Source organism: Durio zibethinus, chromosome 6 (genome assembly GCF_047325235.1).
Source record: "Durio zibethinus cultivar Kanyao isolate XHJ-2024 chromosome 6, ASM4732523v1, whole genome shotgun sequence".
In the NCBI taxonomy this organism is placed as follows: Eukaryota; Viridiplantae; Streptophyta; class Magnoliopsida; order Malvales; family Malvaceae; genus Durio; species Durio zibethinus.
In genome coordinates this window covers 33,510,650-33,532,746 of record NC_143167.1, presented here as the reverse complement: position 1 = coordinate 33,532,746, position 22,097 = coordinate 33,510,650, and the positions used below count along the sequence as shown (strand labels likewise).

At 34.9% G+C, this 22,097-nt stretch overlaps 4 protein-coding genes across 11 annotated transcripts; 2 read left to right on the top strand and 2 right to left on the bottom strand.

The window, feature by feature from the left end:
• Positions 1 to 536: 536 nt before the first annotated feature.
• Positions 537 to 3,454, top strand: LOC111284492 (cytochrome P450 CYP72A616-like). The gene is made up of 6 exons (XM_089763384.1): positions 537 to 883; positions 974 to 1,194; positions 1,359 to 1,603; positions 1,741 to 2,056; positions 2,648 to 2,704; positions 2,832 to 3,454. Exons 1-6 carry the CDS (start codon positions 613 to 615, stop codon positions 3,255 to 3,257), a joined length of 1,536 nt encoding a protein of 511 aa, XP_089619510.1. The 5' UTR covers positions 537 to 612; the 3' UTR covers positions 3,258 to 3,454.
• A 1,896-nt stretch (positions 3,455 to 5,350) lies between these two features.
• LOC111286081 (uncharacterized) lies at positions 5,351 to 7,804 on the bottom strand. Of its 4 annotated transcripts, XM_022875869.2 has the most exons (6): positions 7,445 to 7,804; positions 7,117 to 7,243; positions 6,961 to 7,016; positions 6,794 to 6,851; positions 6,649 to 6,688; positions 5,351 to 5,868 (listed from the first exon to the last, which is right to left on the bottom strand). In XM_022875869.2, the coding sequence occupies exons 1-6, from the start codon at positions 7,465 to 7,467 to the stop codon at positions 5,729 to 5,731; spliced, it is 444 nt and encodes a 147-aa protein (XP_022731604.2). In that variant the 5' UTR covers positions 7,468 to 7,804; the 3' UTR covers positions 5,351 to 5,728. The 4 variants fall into 4 exon arrangements, with proteins under 4 accessions (XP_022731604.2, XP_022731605.2, XP_022731602.2 ...); XM_022875870.2 differs by having other exon boundaries at positions 5,364 to 5,868; positions 6,649 to 6,851; positions 7,117 to 7,172; XM_022875867.2 differs by having other exon boundaries at positions 5,367 to 5,868; positions 6,649 to 6,851.
• Positions 7,805 to 7,945: 141 nt separating this feature from the next.
• LOC111286080 (mediator of RNA polymerase II transcription subunit 20a-like) lies at positions 7,946 to 9,659 on the bottom strand. Its single transcript, XM_089763111.1, has 5 exons — positions 9,538 to 9,659; positions 9,290 to 9,432; positions 9,027 to 9,205; positions 8,853 to 8,942; positions 7,946 to 8,314 (listed from the first exon to the last, which is right to left on the bottom strand). The coding sequence occupies exons 1-5, from the start codon at positions 9,549 to 9,551 to the stop codon at positions 8,072 to 8,074; spliced, it is 669 nt and encodes a 222-aa protein (XP_089619237.1). The 5' UTR covers positions 9,552 to 9,659; the 3' UTR covers positions 7,946 to 8,071.
• A 466-nt stretch (positions 9,660 to 10,125) lies between these two features.
• LOC111284574 (protein CTR9 homolog) lies at positions 10,126 to 21,377 on the top strand. Of its 5 annotated transcripts, none has more exons than XR_016343220.1 (24): positions 10,126 to 10,338; positions 10,453 to 10,519; positions 10,748 to 10,942; positions 11,248 to 11,348; positions 11,677 to 11,730; positions 11,832 to 11,948; positions 12,088 to 12,151; positions 12,263 to 12,477; positions 13,054 to 13,138; positions 13,493 to 13,593; positions 13,696 to 13,788; positions 14,087 to 14,155; positions 14,287 to 14,379; positions 15,653 to 15,919; positions 16,569 to 16,649; positions 16,743 to 16,901; positions 17,160 to 17,255; positions 18,024 to 18,125; positions 18,206 to 18,313; positions 18,398 to 18,622; positions 19,390 to 19,514; positions 19,633 to 19,704; positions 20,220 to 20,537; positions 20,967 to 21,377. XR_016343220.1 is itself a non-coding variant. In XM_022873281.2 (24 exons), exons 1-24 carry the CDS (start codon positions 10,198 to 10,200, stop codon positions 21,165 to 21,167), a joined length of 3,291 nt encoding a protein of 1,096 aa, XP_022729016.1. In that variant the 5' UTR covers positions 10,126 to 10,197; the 3' UTR covers positions 21,168 to 21,377. The 5 variants fall into 5 exon arrangements, 4 of the variants coding, with proteins under 4 accessions (XP_022729016.1, XP_089619235.1, XP_022729017.1 ...); XM_022873281.2 differs by having other exon boundaries at positions 19,248 to 19,514; XM_089763109.1 differs by lacking the exon at positions 11,248 to 11,348 and having other exon boundaries at positions 19,248 to 19,514.
• Positions 21,378 to 22,097: the final 720 nt, after the last annotated feature.

The window sequence follows — 22,097 nt, the reverse complement described above, 5'->3', positions numbered from 1 at the left end:
GTATATATACATTTGAAAAAAGCATGAGTATGTCAATATATATAAATTCTTTCTTTGTTGAAAACTATGTACATAACTACATATCTACTGTTTTTTACCATATTTCATGGTGGGGTTATGGCCTAGTGCTGCTTTGAATTTGGCTCAGCATTCTTTTTCTACTCTTTGCCTATTGAAAAATATTTGGCCCACATAACTTGGTCTCCACGCATTTTTGTTTAGAGTGTCTTATCTCGTTATTCAAAAGAATTCCCAGAAATTAAATATGCAAGAAGATATCAACCAAATAAATTAGTTTTGCTCTGATAGAAAAAAGAAACCGAGAAAAACATATCATCTACAACAGTTTGGTCAAATTTTCAAGCTACAAAAGCATTCAAAACAAATAAATAAAGAATAGAGGTATACACTTCTCTTTCCTTCTTCGCCAAGTTAAATGGTCAAAAGAGAACTTTGAGCTAAATTTGAAGTCAAATATCTCAAGCAGATAATGCAATAGAAAAGCTGTATAGATGGTCATCAAGTTTAGAACATTAGATCATAGAACATTTCAAGAAAGTCTCATCAGATACAGAACTTCACTTAAAGCATAGTACTTGGCTATCTTTTTGGATGGATTTCTTTGTTTTAGTAACCACTTCGTTGGCCTTCATCCTCCTCTATGGGGTTGCAAGACTTACCTATTCCATTTGGTTGAAGCCCAAATTGCAGGAAAGGCTATTAAAGCAGCAAGGAATCAGAGGAAGACCATACAAACTGTTGGTTGGGGACATGAAAGAGTTTGTAAAGCAGATAACTGAAGCATGGTCCAGGCCTATTAATTTAACTCACCAGATTGTTCCACGTGTTGACCCCTTCACACTCGATAACGTGCAGAAATATGGTAGGCCATAAGCTATGCTATATCATCAAGTAGCCGATTCAAGTGTTGAAACAAGTTTTTTCATATATTTTTTTTCTATTTCTAATGCAGGGAAGGTATCATTTTGTTGGGCTGGAACAAGACCACGGCTAATCATAAAGGATACGGAATTGATGAAGGAGGTGCTGGCCAACAAGCAAGGTCACTTCCAAAAGCCACCACTAAATCCTATTATTCTCATTCTATCAAGAGGACTCACAACTCTTGAGGGCGAGCAGTGGTCTAAACGCAGAAGGATGATCAACCCTGCCTTTCACCTTGAGAAACTGAAGGTTCCATTCAGGCAGTCCTTGTTTTTAACCATATTTCAGCTCAATTACTTCAATCTTTTTTTTAAAGACCAATCCAGGCTTAAAAACAAGATGAGGTAATGGGTTGTTCTCAAACCCCCTAGTCAGTTAGATGATTCTCATTGTTTCTTCAATTGCTCTGTCAGGGGATGATACCGGTATTCTCAGTCAGTTGTGGACAGATGATAGAGCAGTGGAAGAAAATGGCTAGTTTGCATTCTAGTTGTGAGATTGATGTCTGGCCTGAACTTCAAAAGCTTACTGCTGATGCTATTTCCAGGACAGCATTTGGAAGCAGCTATGAAGAAGGGAAGAAAATCTTCCAACTTCAAAAAGAGCTAATATCATTGACACTTGAAGCAATGCAGTCATTGTACATTCCAGGTTTCAGGTGCATTTCCATTTACTGATTCGACTCAAACTCTTTTTGGTATCTTCATATGTTGTCAGTTTCTTCCTTAATTTGGTAGTCCTTTAAAATAAAAACTGTCTACTATGTTGGGAAGGTAATTAGTAAAAATTGTGCAGATTTATTCCTACAAAAAAGAATCAGAGGAGAAAGAAATTGGACAAAGATATTACATCAATGCTAAGAAATGTAATCCAAATGAAAGAGAACGGAATGAGGACGGGACAAACGAGGGCTGATGACTTGCTAGGCATGCTCTTGCAACATAATAATCAATGTGCAAATGGCGCAGAAGGAGGGATGACAACCGAAGATATAATAGAGGAATGCAAACAGTTCTACCTTGCTGGCCAAGAAACGACCGCAAGCTGGGTAACATGGGCAATAATAGTCTTGGCTCTGCATCCAGAGTGGCAAGAAAAGGCAAGAGAGGAGGTCCTGTTAGGAAAATGGGGTCCAGTCCCATGTAAGTGGTTTTGGACCAAGTAAAGGCCATGGGCCTTGATCTTTTATTTTACACAGAGCCCTAGCTACTTAATAAAAAAGAGGTGGGGTTGTTTAAGGTGTGTGTTGACAACCAAGCAGAGAAAGAAGAAAAGCCAGGAAAAGTAGAGAGAGAAAAAGGAGAAGGGAGAGTTGGTTGAACGGAAGTCAATCCGTGGTCCGATTGAGTTGGAACCTTGTCAGGAGGTTTATGATTCAGAGTTTTACATTCTGAACGGTGAAGATCGGGTTTGAAGCTCTCTAAGAACAAATCCAGGGTGTATTTGTTGAGTCACTTATTTGGTGAGATTTCTCCAATTGTTTCTCTAGTGGTTGATTAGCTCTAGTTTTAGCTAGAGAAGAACTTTGTATAACTATTATTTGATAGTGAAGATTTTTCTGGCGGCCCGTGGTTTTTTTTTCTCTCTACACTGGAGGGTTTTCCACGTAAATCTTGGTGTGCTTTATTTTTCCTGCGTATTTGATTATTGATTGTTGTCTATTGCTTCTGTATTGTTGTGATTATTGCTTCAGGCGCAACAGGTCCTACAGGTTTGCGGGAAGGAGCCTGATTTTGAAGCTATAAGTCACCTTAAGATTGTGAGTATTCCACTGCTCCCCAGATAAAATTCCCAAGTCATGATGCAAAAGCAGCAGCAGTAGCAATGATATGAACCACAAATCTGTAGTTTGTTGATCAAATATTCATGATGTAAATTTCTTGCAGGTAACAATGATACTTTATGAGGTCCTGAGGTTATACCCACCTGTCATAGCTCTATATCAACATGCTAACAAAGACACCAAGATTAAAGAAATCTCTCTTCCAGCTGGAGTTGATATAACGCTGCCCATCCTGCTCATTAATCATGATCCTGAACTTTGGGGTGATGATGCTGAAGAATTCAAACCAGAGAGATTTTCTGAAGGAGTTTCAAAGGCATCCAAAGATCAACTGGCATTTTTCCCGTTTGGTTGGGGCCCAAGGACCTGCATTGGGCAAAATTTTGCCATGCTTGAAGCTAAGGTAGCTTTGGCTATGATTCTACAGCATTTCTCATTCAAGCTCTCACCTTCCTACTCGCATGCCCCATACACTGTTATGACTCTTCAACCACAGCATGGGGCACAAATAATCTTACACCAAATCTAGAAAGCAAGCTGGGCTGCATCCAGAGTATGCTAGATTTTCATTTCGGAAGCAGAGTGACTTTGGATGGGAGAAGAATTATCGACTGTGTGTTGCATTTCTGAAAGAGTGATGTAATAAAACGATGCTGGGACATATGGTTTGCTCATTTTTTTAGTCAGTTATTTCACTTCTCTGGATAACAGTCCATTTCAATTGTACACTCCAATCACCCCTTGGAAATAATTTTTCATTAACTCTAAGCACCAAAGACATTTTAATATCTAATGGCCAAGAAGCCACACCATACCCAAGACTTGCTTCAATAAGGAGGAATCACAACCCAAGTTGTTCCAATTTTCTATATCACCGATGTTTCATACCATTGTGTTATTGGAAAGATTAAAGTTTCTTCTTGTCAATTCAATCAAGGAGTACAAGGAAGAAAATGATGTGTTTTGCGTGGATAAAATTCAAATGATAAGCTTATATCCAATTTTGGTTTGATAATTTGGGAAAACCACAATGATTAGATGTCATAAAATACTAATATATAATAGAAAGAGGAAGTTTAATTAATAAATTGATGAATTGATAGGTTTTTATTGAACTTGTTGGGTTTTTAAATTTTTTTATAAAATGACTTTAAAATTATTATTAATTTAATTTTTATAATTAAAATTATGAATTATTGTGTTTTTAACTAAAATAATATATTTTAAAGTAAAATAGAAAATAAAACAAATTTAAATTTAAATATTTAAATGGAGTTATCCTCCCTCACACTTTAAATACAATCTCTTTTTCATTTCTATTTCTAGGTGATACATTCACATCAAATTGAAAGTAAAGACTTGGTTGATTAAAATTAAAACTTTATTTATCATTTTGGAGCTTGATAGGCTTTATATCAAATATTATTATTTTGACGGTACTTGTTTTATTTTTTTTATTTTTTAAAATTTATATTTTACATGAGTTTTTTTTAGAATGTTATTTTTTATTTTTAAAATTTTTAGGGTATTTACTTTTTGTTTATTTTTTAAATTAATATGATTGAATTGTTTGCTAATATTTTCGAGTTGGGAGTTTGAATTTTAAATTTATTTTAAAAATATATTTTTCACATTTATTATATTATATTATATATTTAATTTTTTAAAAGATGAAATTATCTACAGTAAAATTTTATTATATATCACATATGAGATTAAATTTTAAAATATCTTTATTGATTCAATAATAAACCCTACTAACCTAACAATTGAAGCAATGATCTAATGATTGAACGCCTTTAACAGTTCATTATCCAATCAATTTTTATAATGAGGCACCGAAACTACTAACAAACAAAGCTATCAAAGTTCATAGTTATTCTATCGAAAAATAAAGGTGACAAAAGTGATAATTACCTTAGACTCAAAGATTAATGTAATTAATTTTGAGATTTAATTCATTTTTTTCATTCATCCATTTTTAAAAGATGAATTTAAACAAGTCGAAAATTTAAAATTTAACATTTACAATATTTTATACAAAAATAATATAATTTATAGATAATTTAAATATTTTTAATAAAAGTATTATTTTAATAATAATAATAATAATAATCTTGATAAGTATCCAAGACATTGCGGTATTAAGATGATGAAAAGAAAATTATCAATTTAAAAATTTCCAGGCATAATCAAAATATCAAAAACAAAAATCCAAATTTTAAAAAAAAAAAAGAGAAAAGGAAAAAAATTGAGGTTTCTCCTTTTGTATTTCATTGAATTTTATTGTTTTCCATAGGCTCTTGGACATATATAATCTCAGCTTGGTCAGGTTGAAAAGGCTCAAGAATTTATGAGAAAGGCCACAAAAATTGAACCCCAGGTAATTTATATTATTCTTTTAATATTTTAAGCAAGTTGCAATGTTAATGAACTGTGTTTCGGACTTTGATGTGTACTATTGTATTCAAGTGTTTCAACATGAAATTTTCTTGAAACATTGACCTGGATGTTCAGATATATGCTGGCGGATGTTATGATTTGCCATTTTTGAATTTATCTTATTTTACCCTTGCACTTTAAGGCAGTTTCATGATTAGAAAATTGAATGTGTTTTAGTTAAAAGTTCGTAGTTGTTTCCCACTGAAAAATAAAGGGATCAGGAAAACTCAGGATTTTGATCTCTATGCCATAATCAATAGAATCTTTTGGAAGCAATTCCAATCATATACAACTCTTGTGCAGCTCACATGAATGTCAAAATCCAAATGCATAAGAAGAAGAACTACTTGGTAGAATTTGATTTAGAGTATTTCATTAGTATTTTTTGTGACAAATCGACTGAGTCAATAGTTCTTTATTTTGAAACCCAGATCTTGACTGAGTATTCATTTTCCTTTTTCCTGAAGAATCAATAACCATATAATTTTGTTTTTAGAGCATTTTTTGTTCTCGATTTCTTCTGTAAACTAATAACCAAATCCGAAGGAGCAAAAGCCATTAAAGATCAGCCAAACTATTCAAAACAGAATTCACATCTGGGGTTAAGGCAGCGTGCTTGTTAAGCTCCCCAACAACACAACAATGCCTCTCTGCAGTATTAACAGCTACAACATCCTGGGCAAACACGCAATTCAAGCCTGGAGTAAGCTGCACCAATTAGAAAATGTTCAGAATAATAACCAACACATGTTTATCATGCGGTAATCCAAAACACATGACAAGTCAGAGAAATCATTATTAAGGTCAAATATCTTTGTTTTAAATGTAATCGAATAATATACTAGAGAAGAGCCCCTTAGGCATTAATTTATATTATTTGTTATTAATCTGACGCCCATTTAAGGTGTTGGTTGCATCAGCTTTCAAAGCATATGATAGCCAAATATATTGAAGTAAAATGAGGCACAACTATGCCTGAAATAAGTCCTCGAAGTAATGAGATCATTCAACTATTGTATAACAACAGAAGCAAGATCAAGTTTTTAAATTCTTGGCTAATTCAGGATAAAGTTTTTAAATTCTCTCAAAAATGTTGCCAAAATATGTTTAGTAATTCTTTGAACAAAGATAAGACTATATTAGAATGAAAACAAAACGCTTCTTTCCTCTTATTGCAATGATGCCATTTCTCATGTCATGTCTATATTTCGCAGTCTTAGTTTCTCAATCTTATATGCACTCTGCTTCTGGGTTGTTATGAACCTCAAATTGTCTCAGTGAAATGCAATCTCATAGACTAGCATTTTTCTATCTATAGGAAATTTAGGCAATGATTTAATTGTTTATTTATTTTTAGCTCCATATGAAGAATATTAGAATATGAATGACGGTTGGAAAAACAAAACAGAAACTAAAATTACATCCTGATATATCTGAATTAGATATTCAAAAGAATCCTATCAGAAAAATGAATTTACCTTTCTTTTCAACTTTCGGCTTAGTCTTTGCAGAAGTTTGCTGTGAGAAAAGAAATAAAAAGATCAAAGGAAAAGAACATAACAAGATAATCAATGCCAGATAAACGTGAAGAAAATGGCAATAAAAATTGGCAAACGCATGTACATTTAAACGTTGCAGCAAATCCCTGGCCTGAACAGCATCAATGTCTTCGACCACTTCACTGAAACCACTCAAACAACCAAAAATATGAACATACAGATTAAAAAGGCAGTTTCAACGTCAAGAAACAGACACAGCGCATTGCAATCCAAGTACCAAATGATATGTACGTTTTAACCTCGAGCTTTGGTGCTCGGCGAGGAGGAGCTTTCGGTGCAAATCTCATCTGTAACACCCCAGAAAAAATAGAAATCGTCAGAAAATACAGATAGAAAAATGACCAACTATTCAACCATAGATATTAAGTTAAAGGAGTTGGAACAAACCTTCCTGGGGGCATTGGTTTTGTTGTTTTGTTGTTCCATTGGAGATGAACAAAACTCTTCAAACGAGGAAAGAAAATGATTACTTGATGTCTGATATAATCTGGGTTGATCGAATAAAGATTGAGAACTGAATTGAATGAATAGGGAGATGCGATTATTAGATGGAAAAGGTGCAGAGCGAAAGTAATAAGAAAGAAAAGAAAGTGGGAAAGGGCGGCCAACTAAAATAGCAAAATCTTTCGTGATCGAACGTGGAGTTTTTATATTATGTGCAACTGAAACCTAGATGGCCAAATCTTCGGAACAGAAAAATGTTCTCCACTCGTACCATGAGACTGTCGGTTCAGACATCAAGTCCGTTCTGTTTCATGTGTAAGGGACTAAAAGACCCTTAACACCATTCTATCCCCCACCCCCTCGGACGTAACTAATGATTTAGCTCAATGCCCTCCTAACCAAATCAACCAGGGGCTTGGTGGTTTGCCTTAAGTTAAGATTTACTGCAAGATGGTCAGATCAAACCGGAACGAAATATAAAACTAGATATGACAGTTTTAAACACGATAATACCAAACAAAATAATCAAAAGTCAATCTATACCGGTGGCGACAAGATGTTAGAAATTTGAAGCTGCAACTTAGCTTATTATTTGTAGTTTGGTATTTTATAGCGGTGGTTGCATTTAACTGTATCAGACATACATGCTTGCTTTTAAGCTTATCCCAAGTCTACTTATTCTTCTTCCATTTCCTTTATCTGTTTCTTTCTAAATTTTCTACAAACTAAAGAGCAATTATTTGAACTAAAGAATATGATGCAAAAGAATCCATGAGTTGAACCCCAAAACCAGCATTTCCAAGTCCTTGAGATTGAATCCAGTCATACAAGTAACAAACATGATCATCTTAAACTCTCTCTATATCCCTTTGGATCTGGGTGGACTAACAACAATATCCTAATTTCTTGCTGCTTGTACAGCTTGACCTGATGCAATAAGATGAGCCATGACATGAGTGTACTGAACAGCTGTGTGTTGTGACGTATAGTGATCTGCAAGGCCATAATCTGAAAAGTTCGGTTCTAAATGCATAAAATGGCCTGGCAATGATCGTTTGGACACGGCATCTTGCCAAATATCAACAAACTCCTCCATGATTTGTCTGGATTTCTCTATTGAAGAAATGGGAAGATACTCCACCTGCAAAGGAACAAAAAGTTAAATTAGAATGAATTATGGTTCAACAATTCAAAACAATCTACTCGCTGAGTTTGACAACTAGTAATGTTACCATACTTAACATCTTAAAACACCAAACAAATTTCTCAAGGATTTCACGGCAACAACCACAGATAATTCAACCTAGAGACAGGAGGACAAAAGGGTACCAAGTTTTGCATTGATTCTGATATAAGGAGTAAAGGACATAAAACGAGAATTGAACATTGAAGCAAATGTAGACACCTTTGGTGACAGATTGCTATGAAATACAAAATCATAATCACTTGACATTCCAAAAAGCATGAACATCCAAAAATGCAATGAACTCTACCCACTAGAAATTAGGATTTGTTTTAGTGGAGACTAAACAATCAGCTTGTTTCCCAATCTCTATGGCATGCTCTAACCAAAAAACAACAGCTACCCATCCTTAAATCAAAATGATACATTAAAATTAATCTACACCAGCATTCTAAAATGAATGTTTCGAAGTATAAGACAAGCAATAATACAGTACCTCCATAACTATTCCTCTCAAACTTTCAGATTGATTAGGTACAACTTTCCCTACTCTCAATTGAAAGTCGCCTAGTTGATATTGAAACCCCTACAACAAAAAATGATATCAGAAAACAAAATCATTGCTCACAGAAAAACAAATGGAATTGAAAGGAAACGTGAAATCACATACCTCGAAATTAAGGGCAACCCTGGATTTATAAGACTGCAATTTCTCCATTATCAACTGAATAGAAGAATCCGCTTCCAGAACAATCTTATGACCTCGAAGTATGAAATAATACTTGTTGGGTTGCTCAGGAAGCGAAATCCCTAGGAAGTCACGCGGGAATTCGGCGGATAACGCTTGATCTAAGAATAACATAGTTCAAAATCCATAAATCAAATTAGAAAACCAAAAACGAAAAAGAAAAGAGAAAGAGAAAGAGAGCTGACCTCGTAACATGGGTTTGTAAAAAGTGAGAGTAGCTTTCCAACGACCTTCTTTGACGCCATTGATGCTCTCAACGCATTGTGTAACTTCGTTTAGGATTTGGCTGTTAACGGTTGATCCAGCATTGGGCTGCCAATTCAAAACCCTAAAGGAGGAAAAACAAGAAAACAAGATTTTAAACTAAAAAAAATGGAAATCAAAGGGAAGAATAAGAGTTTGAGCAAAGATTTTTTGGTTTATTCACCAATACCATTTCAGAGGCATCGCTTTTGGGGTCGGGGTTGTGACGGAGATAACTCAATCCGGAAATGTGACCGCGTACGACAGAGCTTTCAGGGACTCGATATTGCAAATAGACCGAAAACGGTGTCGTAAATATTTATTGAGTAACTGGCTGTAACTCTTACTGCAGGTCTGTAAACGATAAGAAAAGTAATTTTTACCTTTTAACCCAAAAAAATAGTTCTTCATTAATTCATATTATACATTCAATAATTAAACATATTTACATAACAGATAACTATGTGAAATAAAACTGCAGTCATTCTTACCAAAATTATAATTCAATTGATAGATAATTTGATTATTTTTAAAATATTATTTTAATAATAATCTTAACAAGTATCCAATGTCATTAAGACATTGCTCTTTAAAAACAAAATATTAAAATTATTGAAAAAAATTATCAATTTCACCAACGGTAATAAAAAGATATTGTACCAAAAAATACGGACAAAAAAGATTCGCCCTTCGAATTTCCCCGTATTCAGTTACACTCTTCACTCACAGTGTTTTCTCTCTCCTTGTTATAAAAAAAAATAAAAACAAATAGCCAAACAGAGGTAGAGCTAGGTTTTATCTAGAATTTTTTTCTTCTGTTTTCTCACAAATTTCCAGTCTCAGATAATCAATGTCATGTGTTTATATACCGGTTCAGAACTCGGAAGAGGAAGTGCGGGTTGTTCTGGATCAGCTTCCTCGAGATGCTTCTGATATTCTTGATATCCTCAAAGCCGAACAAGCTCCTCTTGATCTCTGGCTCATCATTGCGGTTCGTCTCTTTTTTTTTTTAATTTCTTCAAAATCCTTCATGTTTAACTTGCGAATTCCTCTCGATCAATTCATGTTATGATGACATTTTAGGGTCTTTTTCTTAATTGTGTAGAGGGAGTACTTTAAACAAGGGAAGATTGAACAATTTCGACAAATTCTCGAAGAAGGATCCAGTCCTGGTATTTATGCGTTTTCTTATTTCATGTTCTTTTCCTTACTTTAGTACTTCGATGTTACTGATCTTATTGAATTTGTTTTAACTGATAAGTTGTTATCTGCATGATTTGATTGTACTATTTTTGTTTTGAAGAAATCGATGGTACTTCGATGTTACTGATTTTATTGAATTTGTTTTAACTGATAAATTGTTATCTGCATGATTTGATTGTAGTATTTTTGTTTTGCAGAAATCGATGAATATTATGCTGATGTTAGATACGAAAGGATTGCTATACTTAATGCTTTAGGGGCTTATTACAGCTACCTTGGAAAAATTGAGACAAAGCAAAGGGAGAAAGAGGAACATTTTATTTTGGCTACTCAATATTACAATAAAGCGTCTAGAATTGATATGCATGAGCCCTCGACTTGGGTTGGCAAAGGTGAACATTGTCAGGCCTTGTTATGCTATTATAGCATATCTAATTAAAGTTCCAATTACAGTACAGACAAGGGATTGGGTGATCAATCTTAAACTGGGTTTTATTTTGAAGTATATTTTTGCTACTTTTCGTGTTGACACCAGCTTATACTTGATGTCTAGTCTAGTTCATGTATGAATTTATTCTTCACTTGCTGATAACCTTTGTTCTTTCTTCCGATTAGGGTCATGAATTGTTTCGCAATGTTTGGGCAACTCATGTTATTTGAAATGCTTTTAACTTCAATCAATGTCTACCGCACACAGGTCAGCTTCTCCTGGCAAAAGGTGAAGTAGAACAGGCATTTGCTGCATTTAAGATTGTCTTGGAAGGAGATCTAGATAATGTTCCTGCTCTTCTTGGTCAGGTGTATTTAAGTATTCATTTTTTCATATTAATGTAATATGCTAGTGGTTAGATTTGTTGATTACATTGAAGATATTACCAAATATACAGAGAGATTTCCCTACTCTTAGTTGTGAAATTTGTGATGTTGTGTTAGTGACCATAGTTGCTTTGCATTAAATGATTGATAAATATTTCATGGATAAATTTTTAAGCAAACTCATTGTCTTCTATAAAGAAGTGAAGTTCTGGCTGGAATGGCCCAGGGAAGGAACCCAACATAACTTAAGATGTTTACATGCTGCTTTTTTTTTTTTTTTCCATAAATAACTTGTTGTGTGTATCTTCAGGCATGTGTTGAGTTCAATCGCGGTCGTTATTCTGATTCATTGGAGTTATACAAGGTCTGTTACATTTATTTTATTCAGCATTTCATACTTCTTTAACTTGAGGGTTCAAGATAATGACATGTTTGCTAACTCACATAACACATAAATTTAACAAGAGGGCCTTGCAAGTGTATCCTTATTGTCCTGGGGCTGTCAGACTTGGTATCGGTCTCTGTCGATATAAATTGGGCCAATTTGAAAAAGCTAGACAGGCATTTCAGCGGGTTTTACAGGTAATTTGGTTTAATCAATTACATTTATTTTTTATGAAACTCTTGCAGTTGTTTTTGTTTCTAGTTACTGTTATTTATGGCATGTTCCATATGTTCATTGCTGATTGTTCTCTTTGTGCCCAAAAATTAACGTTTGTAGTTAGACTCAGAAAATGCTGAAGCTCTTGTTGCACTGGCAATTATGGATTTGCAAGCAAATGAAGGTAGACTGGGAGATAAAATTACTCTGCTTATGATCGATGTTCTATGTGGTTTGGTTATTGTTCTATTATCTGAGTTTAGTGTAGTGATGATGCTTTATTATGTCTCCACAGCTGCTGGGATTCAAAAAGGCATGGACAAAATGCGTAGGGCTTTTGAGATATATCCCTACTGTGCAATGGCACTAAATTATCTAGCAAATCACTTTTTCTTCACTGGACAACACTTTTTAGTTGAACAACTGACTGAAACAGCTCTTGCTGTCACCAATCATGGACCGACCAAGTCACATTCTTATTATAATCTTGCACGCTCTTATCATAGCAAGGTTCAAATACTATCCCTTTATTTCAATACTTCTAATAGACCACTATTTACGTTTTTTTTTTTTTTTTTTTACTTTGAGCTGAAAGTTGTGGAAAAGTGAGGATATTATATCTTGTTCTTTGTTGATAGCTAGCCAATCTCTCTTTTTCCCTTTTGATCTGATTTTGTCTTAAAAGGAAATAGTTTTAGAGTATCTGCTAAATAAAACAAGCTATCTTAGTGACTTCTTCCTTTATATGGTTCCTACTCATTAGTCACCACCCATGGTTACTCTTATATTAGTGATCATTTGACAGTTCAATGTGATAAAATAAGATTACTTCTTCCTTTATCTACTATTGAAGTTCTGCTAGACAGATAATTTACCAACTCAACTTGGAATAACAATAATGTTTTCTATATTTGCCTACTTTGTGGTCCAGAATCTCAAATAGGTGAATGTAAATGTTGGTGAAATCTTTTGTCTACAATCTTAAACTTTGATTTAAGTTGGCTGAATTAGCCATGCTTGTCAAACTGTGGTGATTTTGATTCTTAAAGTTACTTATGGGATCAATGTTATTTCTTCTTAGTGTAGGGGGACTACGAAAAAGCTGGGTTCTATTACATGGCATCTATCAAGGAAATCAATAAGCCCCATGAATTTGTATTTCCTTACTATGGTAAAAAACATATTTAAGACACTTTTGAGTTCAATTATTCAACTGAATTTTGTGCATTATCCCACTGGATTGTTTAATTTTAGTTTTAGTATGAGCTCAATTATCACAGGTTTGAATTAACTGGTTCAGTAATACCTCTTTGCCCCATTCATGTTGTCAGTTTGAATGTGACAATTTTTAAGCATGGAAATGACAACATCAATGGGATGGAGAGTGTAATTTCTAACCCTTTGATGATGAGTGAGGCTGGATGACTGTGACAAAAATGATTTACATGAAATTTTCAAGCTTGATGATTATAATAATGTTATTCATGGACTTTCATTTTCCGTCAATTTTATTTTGTTGTGACAGGTTTGGGACAAGTAAAACTTAGGTCAGGAGATTTTAGGAGTGCACTTTCAAACTTTGAAAAAGTTTTAGAAGTATACCCTGATAACTGTGAGACACTGAAGGTGAGTAGAAATGGCATTGTTGTTGGTTTTTCACTTATTAAGGTGTTTTCCTGTTTGAGGATTTTCCTTTTCTATTTTATTGAATTTTATTGTTTCCTTTAGGCTCTTGGGCACATATATGTTCAGCTTGGTCAGGTTGAAAAAGCTCAAGAATTTATGAGAAAGGCCACAAAAATTGATCCCCGTGATGCACAGGTAGTTTATATTCTTCTTCAATATTTTAGGAAAGTTGCAATGTTAATGCACTGTGTTTCAGACTTTAATGTGTACTATTGTCTTGAAGTGGTTTAACATGAAATTTTCTTGCAACATTGACCTGAATGTTCAGAGATAAGCTGGCAGATATTAGGATTTGCCATTTTTCGCTTTTTTTTTTTATTTTTTATCTTGCCATTGTACTTTCCTGATTACAAGATTGAATGTGTTTTAATTAAACTCAAGATATGTTTAGTATTATTTGGTAACACAGTTTCTAATTCTAACTTCTGCACAGGCATTTCTTGATCTTGGGGAGTTGTTAATTTCATATGACACAGGAGCTGCTCTTGATGCCTTCAAAACAGTATGGGCTTCCTTCTTATGGACTGTTACCTAATTCTTGATATTCCTGTTTCTGGATAAATTTTAGTGAAGTTCTAGTACTATCTTCTCTGTCTGCTATTTATTTTTTAAAAACTCAAAATATTTGTAAAGGCACGAAATCTTATGGAAAAGGGAGGTCAAGCAGTGCCAGTAGAAGTGCTCAACAATATTGGTGTTCTACATTTTGAAAGGGAAGAGCTTGAGGTTTGTCAGATTTCTTATGGCTTATTCTATGCTATTCAATTTTTCTGGGTAAATATCTGTTTACATTGTTATTCAACAACTATCCATTCTCTTGCAAATGAAATTATCGCTCTTCAAAGATAGGGGTGAGCAATTGGTTAGTTCAGTCTTGAAAAATCCGAATTAACCAATCCTATGTAAAAAAAATGAACCAATTGAACTTTTATAGATAAACTAAAATCAAAAGCTGAATCAGGTCTGTTGGTTTGGTCAGTAACCGAACCTATGGGAAGACTCTTTTTTCTCTTTTTTAAAAAAAAAAATAAATCAAAGCTATAGGTCATGAGCATCACTATTATAAATACCAAGCCTTTTGTTTCTGGAATAGGTTGCCACTGACTTTATTCAGTTTACTAGCAACCACTCATCCACCCATTTCTTTTTTTTGGGTGAGATAGAAGGAAAACCCTTAAAATAAAAGGACTACTTAGCTAATCTTGGACAGCAAATTCCCAGACAATCACCAAGAAGCGTGCTCTGCATCATTTTTGGTGGAGTCTCCAACAACAAAAGTTTATCCTGTTGCTTCAATCTACCCTCCCCATCCCTTTTAATACTAGTAATACTATTATACTATTATTTGATAGCGCCCACCCATTGCTAGTTTACTACAGGAGGTGGCAGGTGCACTTTTGTATATAAGCTAAGAAGAATTGCACCAAATAATTTGTCTGTTTAATTTAAACAAAACCAGAACGGACAAAATTGAAACTAACAAGACTGAAAATTTCCAACTTCAGTCCTAGTTGGCTGAGCAGAGCTCGTGCAGCTGGAGTTGGAGCTGGTGGCAATGCAGGCTGAGGTTGAGGTTCTGGCGCTGGTGCTGTGTTTGAGGCTGAGGGAGTCGGCAGAGGAGAAAAGAAAGAAAGAATGATGGGTGTTGGGGTTTTTTGTAAGGGTATTTATGTTTAATATATAATATATATTTTTTCAAAAAAACATAATATAATATATAATATATTTTTAAAATCAATTAATATTAATGTTGGTTAAATTAGTCTGTTCAGTTATTGAATTTTGGTCACCAAGGACCGACCGAATTAGTTGAAAAACCAATGCCTTTAATCCCTTATTACCAACATTGAATTAACTGATTTGAATTAACCGAATTTAGTCAGTTTTAGTTGGTTGTAACCGACTTTTGCTCACCCTTACAGCAATTTTCTAAATCTTCAACTTGCCTACCCTTTCTTAGAAATTTACTCCATGGCAGTTGATGTTTCATATATTACAGCTAGCACTGGAAAGTTTCAACAAGGCCCTGGGAGATGGTGTATGGCTTGCTTTAACTGGGAATATGCCAAAATCCTATGTTATTGAAGCCAGTGATTCTATCCTTGACTACAAGGATATGCAGTTATTTCATCGACTCGAGGAAGATGGTCTTTCTGTGGAACTACCCTGGAATAAAGTAACAGTTGTATTTAACCTTGCCAGATTACATGAGCAGCTGCATAACACAGGAACTGCAAACATATTGTATCGCCTGATATTATTCAAGGTATGATCTGCAAATTTGCATTCCTCTTAACTTGGTGTTTTTTACTTAAATATCTTTCCACAATGGAGGGTAAGGACACTTTATCTGGATAAGTTGCACTTGGAAAAAGTTGTTGAACAAAAGCATTTATTCGACTAGTTATAATTGATTATAAGGGCCCCATTGAATAGAGCGAAATCTCATTTTTGCCCTGCTTGATGGTTGGCTTAAAGATCAAGCTGATTTTCTGCAGTTCAAATTTCCCACTGTTGCGGGCATGACTTAAAACTTTCATATTCTGTTGCACGTATTTGAGACTTGCCTTGATTTGTTGTCAATCACCTCCCCCCCCAATTCCAGGTTCTCTTTTTTTTTGTTATTATTATTTTTTGTGCATGTTTCCCGACTCAAACTGTCTCCCATAATTAAATAAGCCTGTTGTTATTCCTTTTCTTTTTCTTTTGTATTTCTCCAAATCAGTTATAGATTTTTCTACCTCATGGTTGAGCAAATGCCATGGTTGTTGGCTATTAGCATGATCAGAGTATCATCTTTTCTTTTCTTTTCTATTTCAATTTTTCTTGTTTTTTTTCCTTTGCTTTCTTTTATTTCTTTTATTTATTTTTTTATGCACTTTATATTGTTTAACAAGTTTGTTACTTCTTGACAGTATCCAGACTACATTGATGCTTATCTGAGGCTTGCGGCCATAGCAAAAGCTCGAAATAATCTTCAATTAAGCATTGAACTGGTTGTTATTAACCCTAAAACATTCCAGCTGCTATTTTCTTATCTTATTATAGGCATGGTTGTCTGAGAATAATTCCAAACTTTATATATATAGGTTAATGAGGCACTGAAGGTTAATGACAAATGCCCCAATGCATTATCCATGCTTGGTGACTTGGAGCTTAAGAATGATGACTGGGTTAAAGCAAAGGAAACGTTTCGTTCTGCTAGTGATGCAACTAATGGGAGGGATTCGTATGCTATTCTTTCTCTGGTGTGTACACTGCATTCATTTATTCATTTCTTTTGGGAAATTCCTTTTCTATTAACTTGCCATTATTTTACTCAAGTCTAACAATGACAGGATATGTTTCTCTAATAACTACTTGCAATGCTTTTTCAAGAGGTTTTGTTTGCATCTCATTATCAGTATGAAAAGGCTTCTTCTTGTTTTTTGTTTCTGGTGCTTTTTCACTGTCCTCATTACTGAAACAACATCTTAATCCGATATGCTTATTCGATATTTTTGTAGGGGAACTGGAACTACTTTGCAGCAATTCGCAATGAGAAAAGAAATCCTAAGTTGGAAGCCACCCATTTGGAAAAAGCCAAGGAACTGTATACAAGAGTACAGTTTATCTTATTTTTCATGTTTCACCCTTAAGTGCCATTTTTGCAATACTTTATTAACATGTTATTCTACTAAAGATTCTGATGTCTTCAAATTTCTGAAGAATTTTTTTGCATGTTATGCATTTATTCCAATTATAGTTTCCACTTCCAGATTAAATTTGTTAATTAATATAATGGAATATTGTTGTTTAGAATGTATTTTTACCAGTGATGATTTACTTTTTAGTTGGAGGTTAATGGCTGCAGATAAATATTAACAGTTATCTGAACTGTATTAATGGGATAAGACAGTAACTATCGTGCACTATAAAGAATCACATGCAAGTAAATTGCCTGGTTTCTTTCCAACCACAGGTTAACTCTATGGTGAATGCTCCATCTACATATCATTTCAATTGGTTCTTGTCTTTTTGAGGGGATGTCTCTCTTCATAGAGCTTTGGAAACACCTTATTGACAGAAGCAAAAAGAAAATGTATGGTAGTCTATTAAAAAAAGATGTTGAAATGATGAGGATATGTAAACTTTTCTGACTGATGGAGTTCCTCTGTAATACTGATTTTCTTCTTTAAACTAAATAATTGTCTTGGATAGAGAAGGAAGAGAGCCTATAGAACTAAATTTCTGATATCCTTGTGCTGACATAGGTTCATCTTTAAATTCCCTATTTTTGCCTTTTGCATTGTGCTAATGCTTGATATTTTGACAATGTTCTGTGAAGCCTAAACTTAGTTTCTTTTTTGGTTCATCCGCATGCTTTACAGGTCCTTGTTCAGCATACAGAGAATTTATATGCTGCAAATGGTGCTGGAGTAGTCTTGGCAGAAAAAGGCCAATTTGATGTTTCAAAAGATATTTTTACTCAGGTTTGGGCTTGTAATTTGTCTAATCTTTTTACATGTAATGTAAAACTTCAAATTTTGTGATCTAATTTTAGTTATTATAGGTTCAAGAAGGTGCAAGTGGGAGTGTTTTTGTCCAAATGCCAGATGTATGGATAAATTTGGCCCATATTTTCTTTGCTCAAGGAAATTTTGCTTTGGCTGTAAAAATGGTGAGTTATTGATTTAATATGCTTTCCTTTTTTTTTTTTTCCTTATATTATCTTTTGCATGCTATAATACTTGCTGTCTTGCAGTATCAAAATTGCTTGCGGAAGTTCTATTACAATACAGATTCTCAAATTCTTCTCTACCTAGCTAGGACTCATTACGAAGCTGAACAATGGCAAGAGTGCAAGAAAACTTTATTGAGAGCCATCCACTTAGCTCCTTCAAATTACACACTAAGGTTTGATGCAGGAGTAGCTATGCAGAAATTCTCAACATCAACACTACAGAAGGAAAAGAGGACTGCAGATGAGGTTGTTTCATCACAGTTGTATCGATTTTCTTTTTTTTTCTCCAATACTTATCCCCGGGGAAAGTTATTTATGACATGGCTTTGCTTCAAATCTTTAAAGAAGAGTTGTGTATGCATAACTCTATTTTAGGAATAGAAATTGTTAGTGGGTAATTAGAAGTGATTCCTATCTCCTGTTAACACTAACTTCCAACTATGTGGGATGCATTCTTTGAAAAATGCAGGTGTGTCTATAGTGGAGAGGTGAGTTTGGAGTGTTGTGTGAGTGATGGAAACCTTGTAAGAAGGGATACACATAGATATTCTTTGTAGAAGTTAAAGGTATGACGATAAGAGCTGGTAGGATTGCAATTTGATTCTGCCTATTAAAGGATCTGCATTATTGAGATGTGGTAGGTATGATGCTACCAGAAATTTGAGTGTTTTATAAGATATACTTTAAATAGGGTCAAATTTTGAAGTGTGATTGTCTTCAGTTGGCCTAATCTACTTGAAATGAGGCTAGTCTCTGGTCCATTTTCGTTCATGAGTGGAGATTTGTTGGGAATGATATTGTTTTTTATAACTGGAAGTGGATCAAAAGAGATTAATATTTCCTATAATCATCTTCCTTTTCACCATTTTAGGTACGTTCAACAGTTGCACAGCTAGAGAATGCTGTTCGTATATTTAGTCAATTATCTGCCGCATCCAACCTTCATCTTCATGGGTTTGATGAGAAGAAGATTAACACCCATGTTGAATATTGCAAACACTTGCTTGAAGCAGCAAAAGTTCACTGTGAAGCAGCTGAGCGTGAAGAGCAGCAGAACAAGCAGAAACAAGAAGCAGCTCGTCAACTTGCATTGGCTGAGGAAGCCCGTCGCAAGGCCGAAGAGCAAAGAAAATATCTGGTGTGCATGTGTAAACTTGCTTTATTCATTTATGCTTGTATGATTATTGTGATGTGAATGTTGTTCTGTTTGAAGATGGCTAGCTTATGTTTGCTTAATTCCTTTTGTGGCAAAACAGTTGGAGAGAAGAAAACAAGAAGATGAGCAAAAAAGGCTCCAGCAGGCAGAGGAACATTTTAAGCGTGTCCAGGCAAGATTTTAAGCTATGTCAGATATAATCAAAATTACTGACTTTACTGCTATTGGATTAGCCAATATCATTTTATCTCTTCCAGAAGCTAGTAACAAGGTGAAACTAATAAAAAATGGAGTTGATGAGCTTTCAGAACTTATCCCTTACTTCTCTCCTCCCTTTTTTGGTGTTGCTGATTTGTCAGCAATCGCGGTAAAAGGTTCATTGTGATTTATATTTTGTTGATCGGAAATAAAGATTTCTTGTCAGGAGATTGTTTGCCATGGAGACACTAAAACTTGAGCAGTTCCTTTTTTTGTGTGGAAATCTTATCACTTTTTTTGTCTGACTCAGGGATGCATGATCCTGTAATAGATTTCTTGTGCCTTTATTGGATATTATACTTACCAGACAATCCAGCCGTTAACACCATCTAGGGTTCACTTAAATCTGCTTCAAAGAGTGTTATTTAGTTATCTAAGATTTTGGCTTTATGATTTTGAATATAATTTGTTCTTTGCTGCTATCTCCAGGAGCAATGGAAGAGTAGCACTCCTGCTTCCAAACGAAGGGAAAGGTCTGAAATTGATGATGAAGAGGGTGGGCATAGTGAGAAGAGGAGAAGAAAAGGTGGAAAGAGGAGAAAGAAGGACAAGAATAAATCACATTCTGAGAGAGATGATGAGGAACCTGACATGGTGGATGATCGGGAAGAATTGGAAGATGAAGATGCCAACATGAACTATAGGGAATCCACAACTCATATGGATGATCAGGATGATGACAATGGAGAAAATGCTCAGGATCTTCTTGCTGCAGCTGGATTAGAAGATTCTGATGCGGAGGATGAGGTGGTAACATTTTTACAATCATTTCTTTTACAGGCATCTGACGTCATATTTTAAAATCTAATTGCATTTTGTCAACTCTGTGGCTTCTTTTTAAATTAAAATAATAGATGTGCAGTAGAATTTAAAATGTTCATGGTCTACTGCCACGACCGTTTATCTGGTGAAACTAACAATGGTGGTAGATAAGCTTGCTGTAGTTTTAGATGCATTTGCTCTAGTTTCTTTAGGTGGTTAAACATTTTTTCAAAGAAATGGTTCTTTTAGCATGCTGTATACCCCTTGTCTTGGTGTGTTTCCACTTAGCATGTTATTTCAGCCCAACTTATATCATACAAAGGATTGGTGTGGTACGGAGGATACTGTGGTATGATGGCAAATTGTTTTATTCTTTGTTGCCTGAGATGTTACCATTTCTTTTTCTCTGTGAAGGCTGTTGCGTCTTCATCAGCTGCAGGAAGACGGCGGCGGGCATGGTCAGAGTCTGATGATGATGAAACATTACAAAGGGGACCAGAGTCCAGTCCTGTAAGAGAGAATTCAGCTGAGCTACATCTGAGTGATGGAGAAATTAGAGAAGATAACAGTAAGCTAAATGGAGATGCTGCGCTTGATGATGATGATGAGGAATGAGATCAGCAAAGTGGAATTCGAACTTCATTTATTTTATTGTAGTGGGGATCACGATATTTTGTTTATAGATGATGCGTGCGTTCCTCTTGCGTTTCTATTTAAGATCCGATCTCCATGTTGTACACTTCATTGATGCATGGGAAAGAAAATCTGCGTAAACATTAGTATAAAGAGCCAAGGCGAACACTTCTATCCGTTTTGCCACTTCCATCCTGCGCTGTGCCATTAATATAATTGTTCTAACAAAGCCTTGCAAGTTTGTATATTTCGAAGAACCAAAGAACAAAATTCATCCGACCATGTGATTCTTCATTCATCTTAGGACATTATAGAGATAAATCGTGGGGGTGATTTGATCTTACTAGAAATATTTTTAGTAGTTAAAAAGCATCGAGCGTGGACAAGCATTAACAATGGAAATCGACCATCCAGATTGGGCAGAACTGAATTGTCAAATATAGAAATATTCAGACACGGGAAGGTCCATCCATGTCTGCCCAATCTGGATTTTAATAGTTCAAAGTGTAAGGTGAAGGCTGTCAGATGTTTTTGGGTGGTGACTGACAAAAAAAGACAAGAAAGAGTCAGAGTCAGAGACAGACTGTCAGAGAGTCAGATGGGCTGGGGGGGGTGTGTGTATACGTGTGGGAAAGGAAGGGGGAGGATTAAAAGTGTACCTTCATTCACTGAGAAGTGCCCACTGATGAGCTGATGCTGATGGGTAAGTCCTTTCTGTAACCACATAAATGTCTCTCTTTCTCTTCTCTCTCTTTTTTGGACCAAAGCAAAGGAACCACTTACTTAACCACCAACCAGAAGCTTCAGAGCAATCCAGGGTAGTCCTCTTTTTTCCCAGAGCTTAACCTCACCGTCTGACTTCACCTGGCCTCAACTTCTCCTTACTGCTTGGCTGGCTCCTTTCTTTTTTTC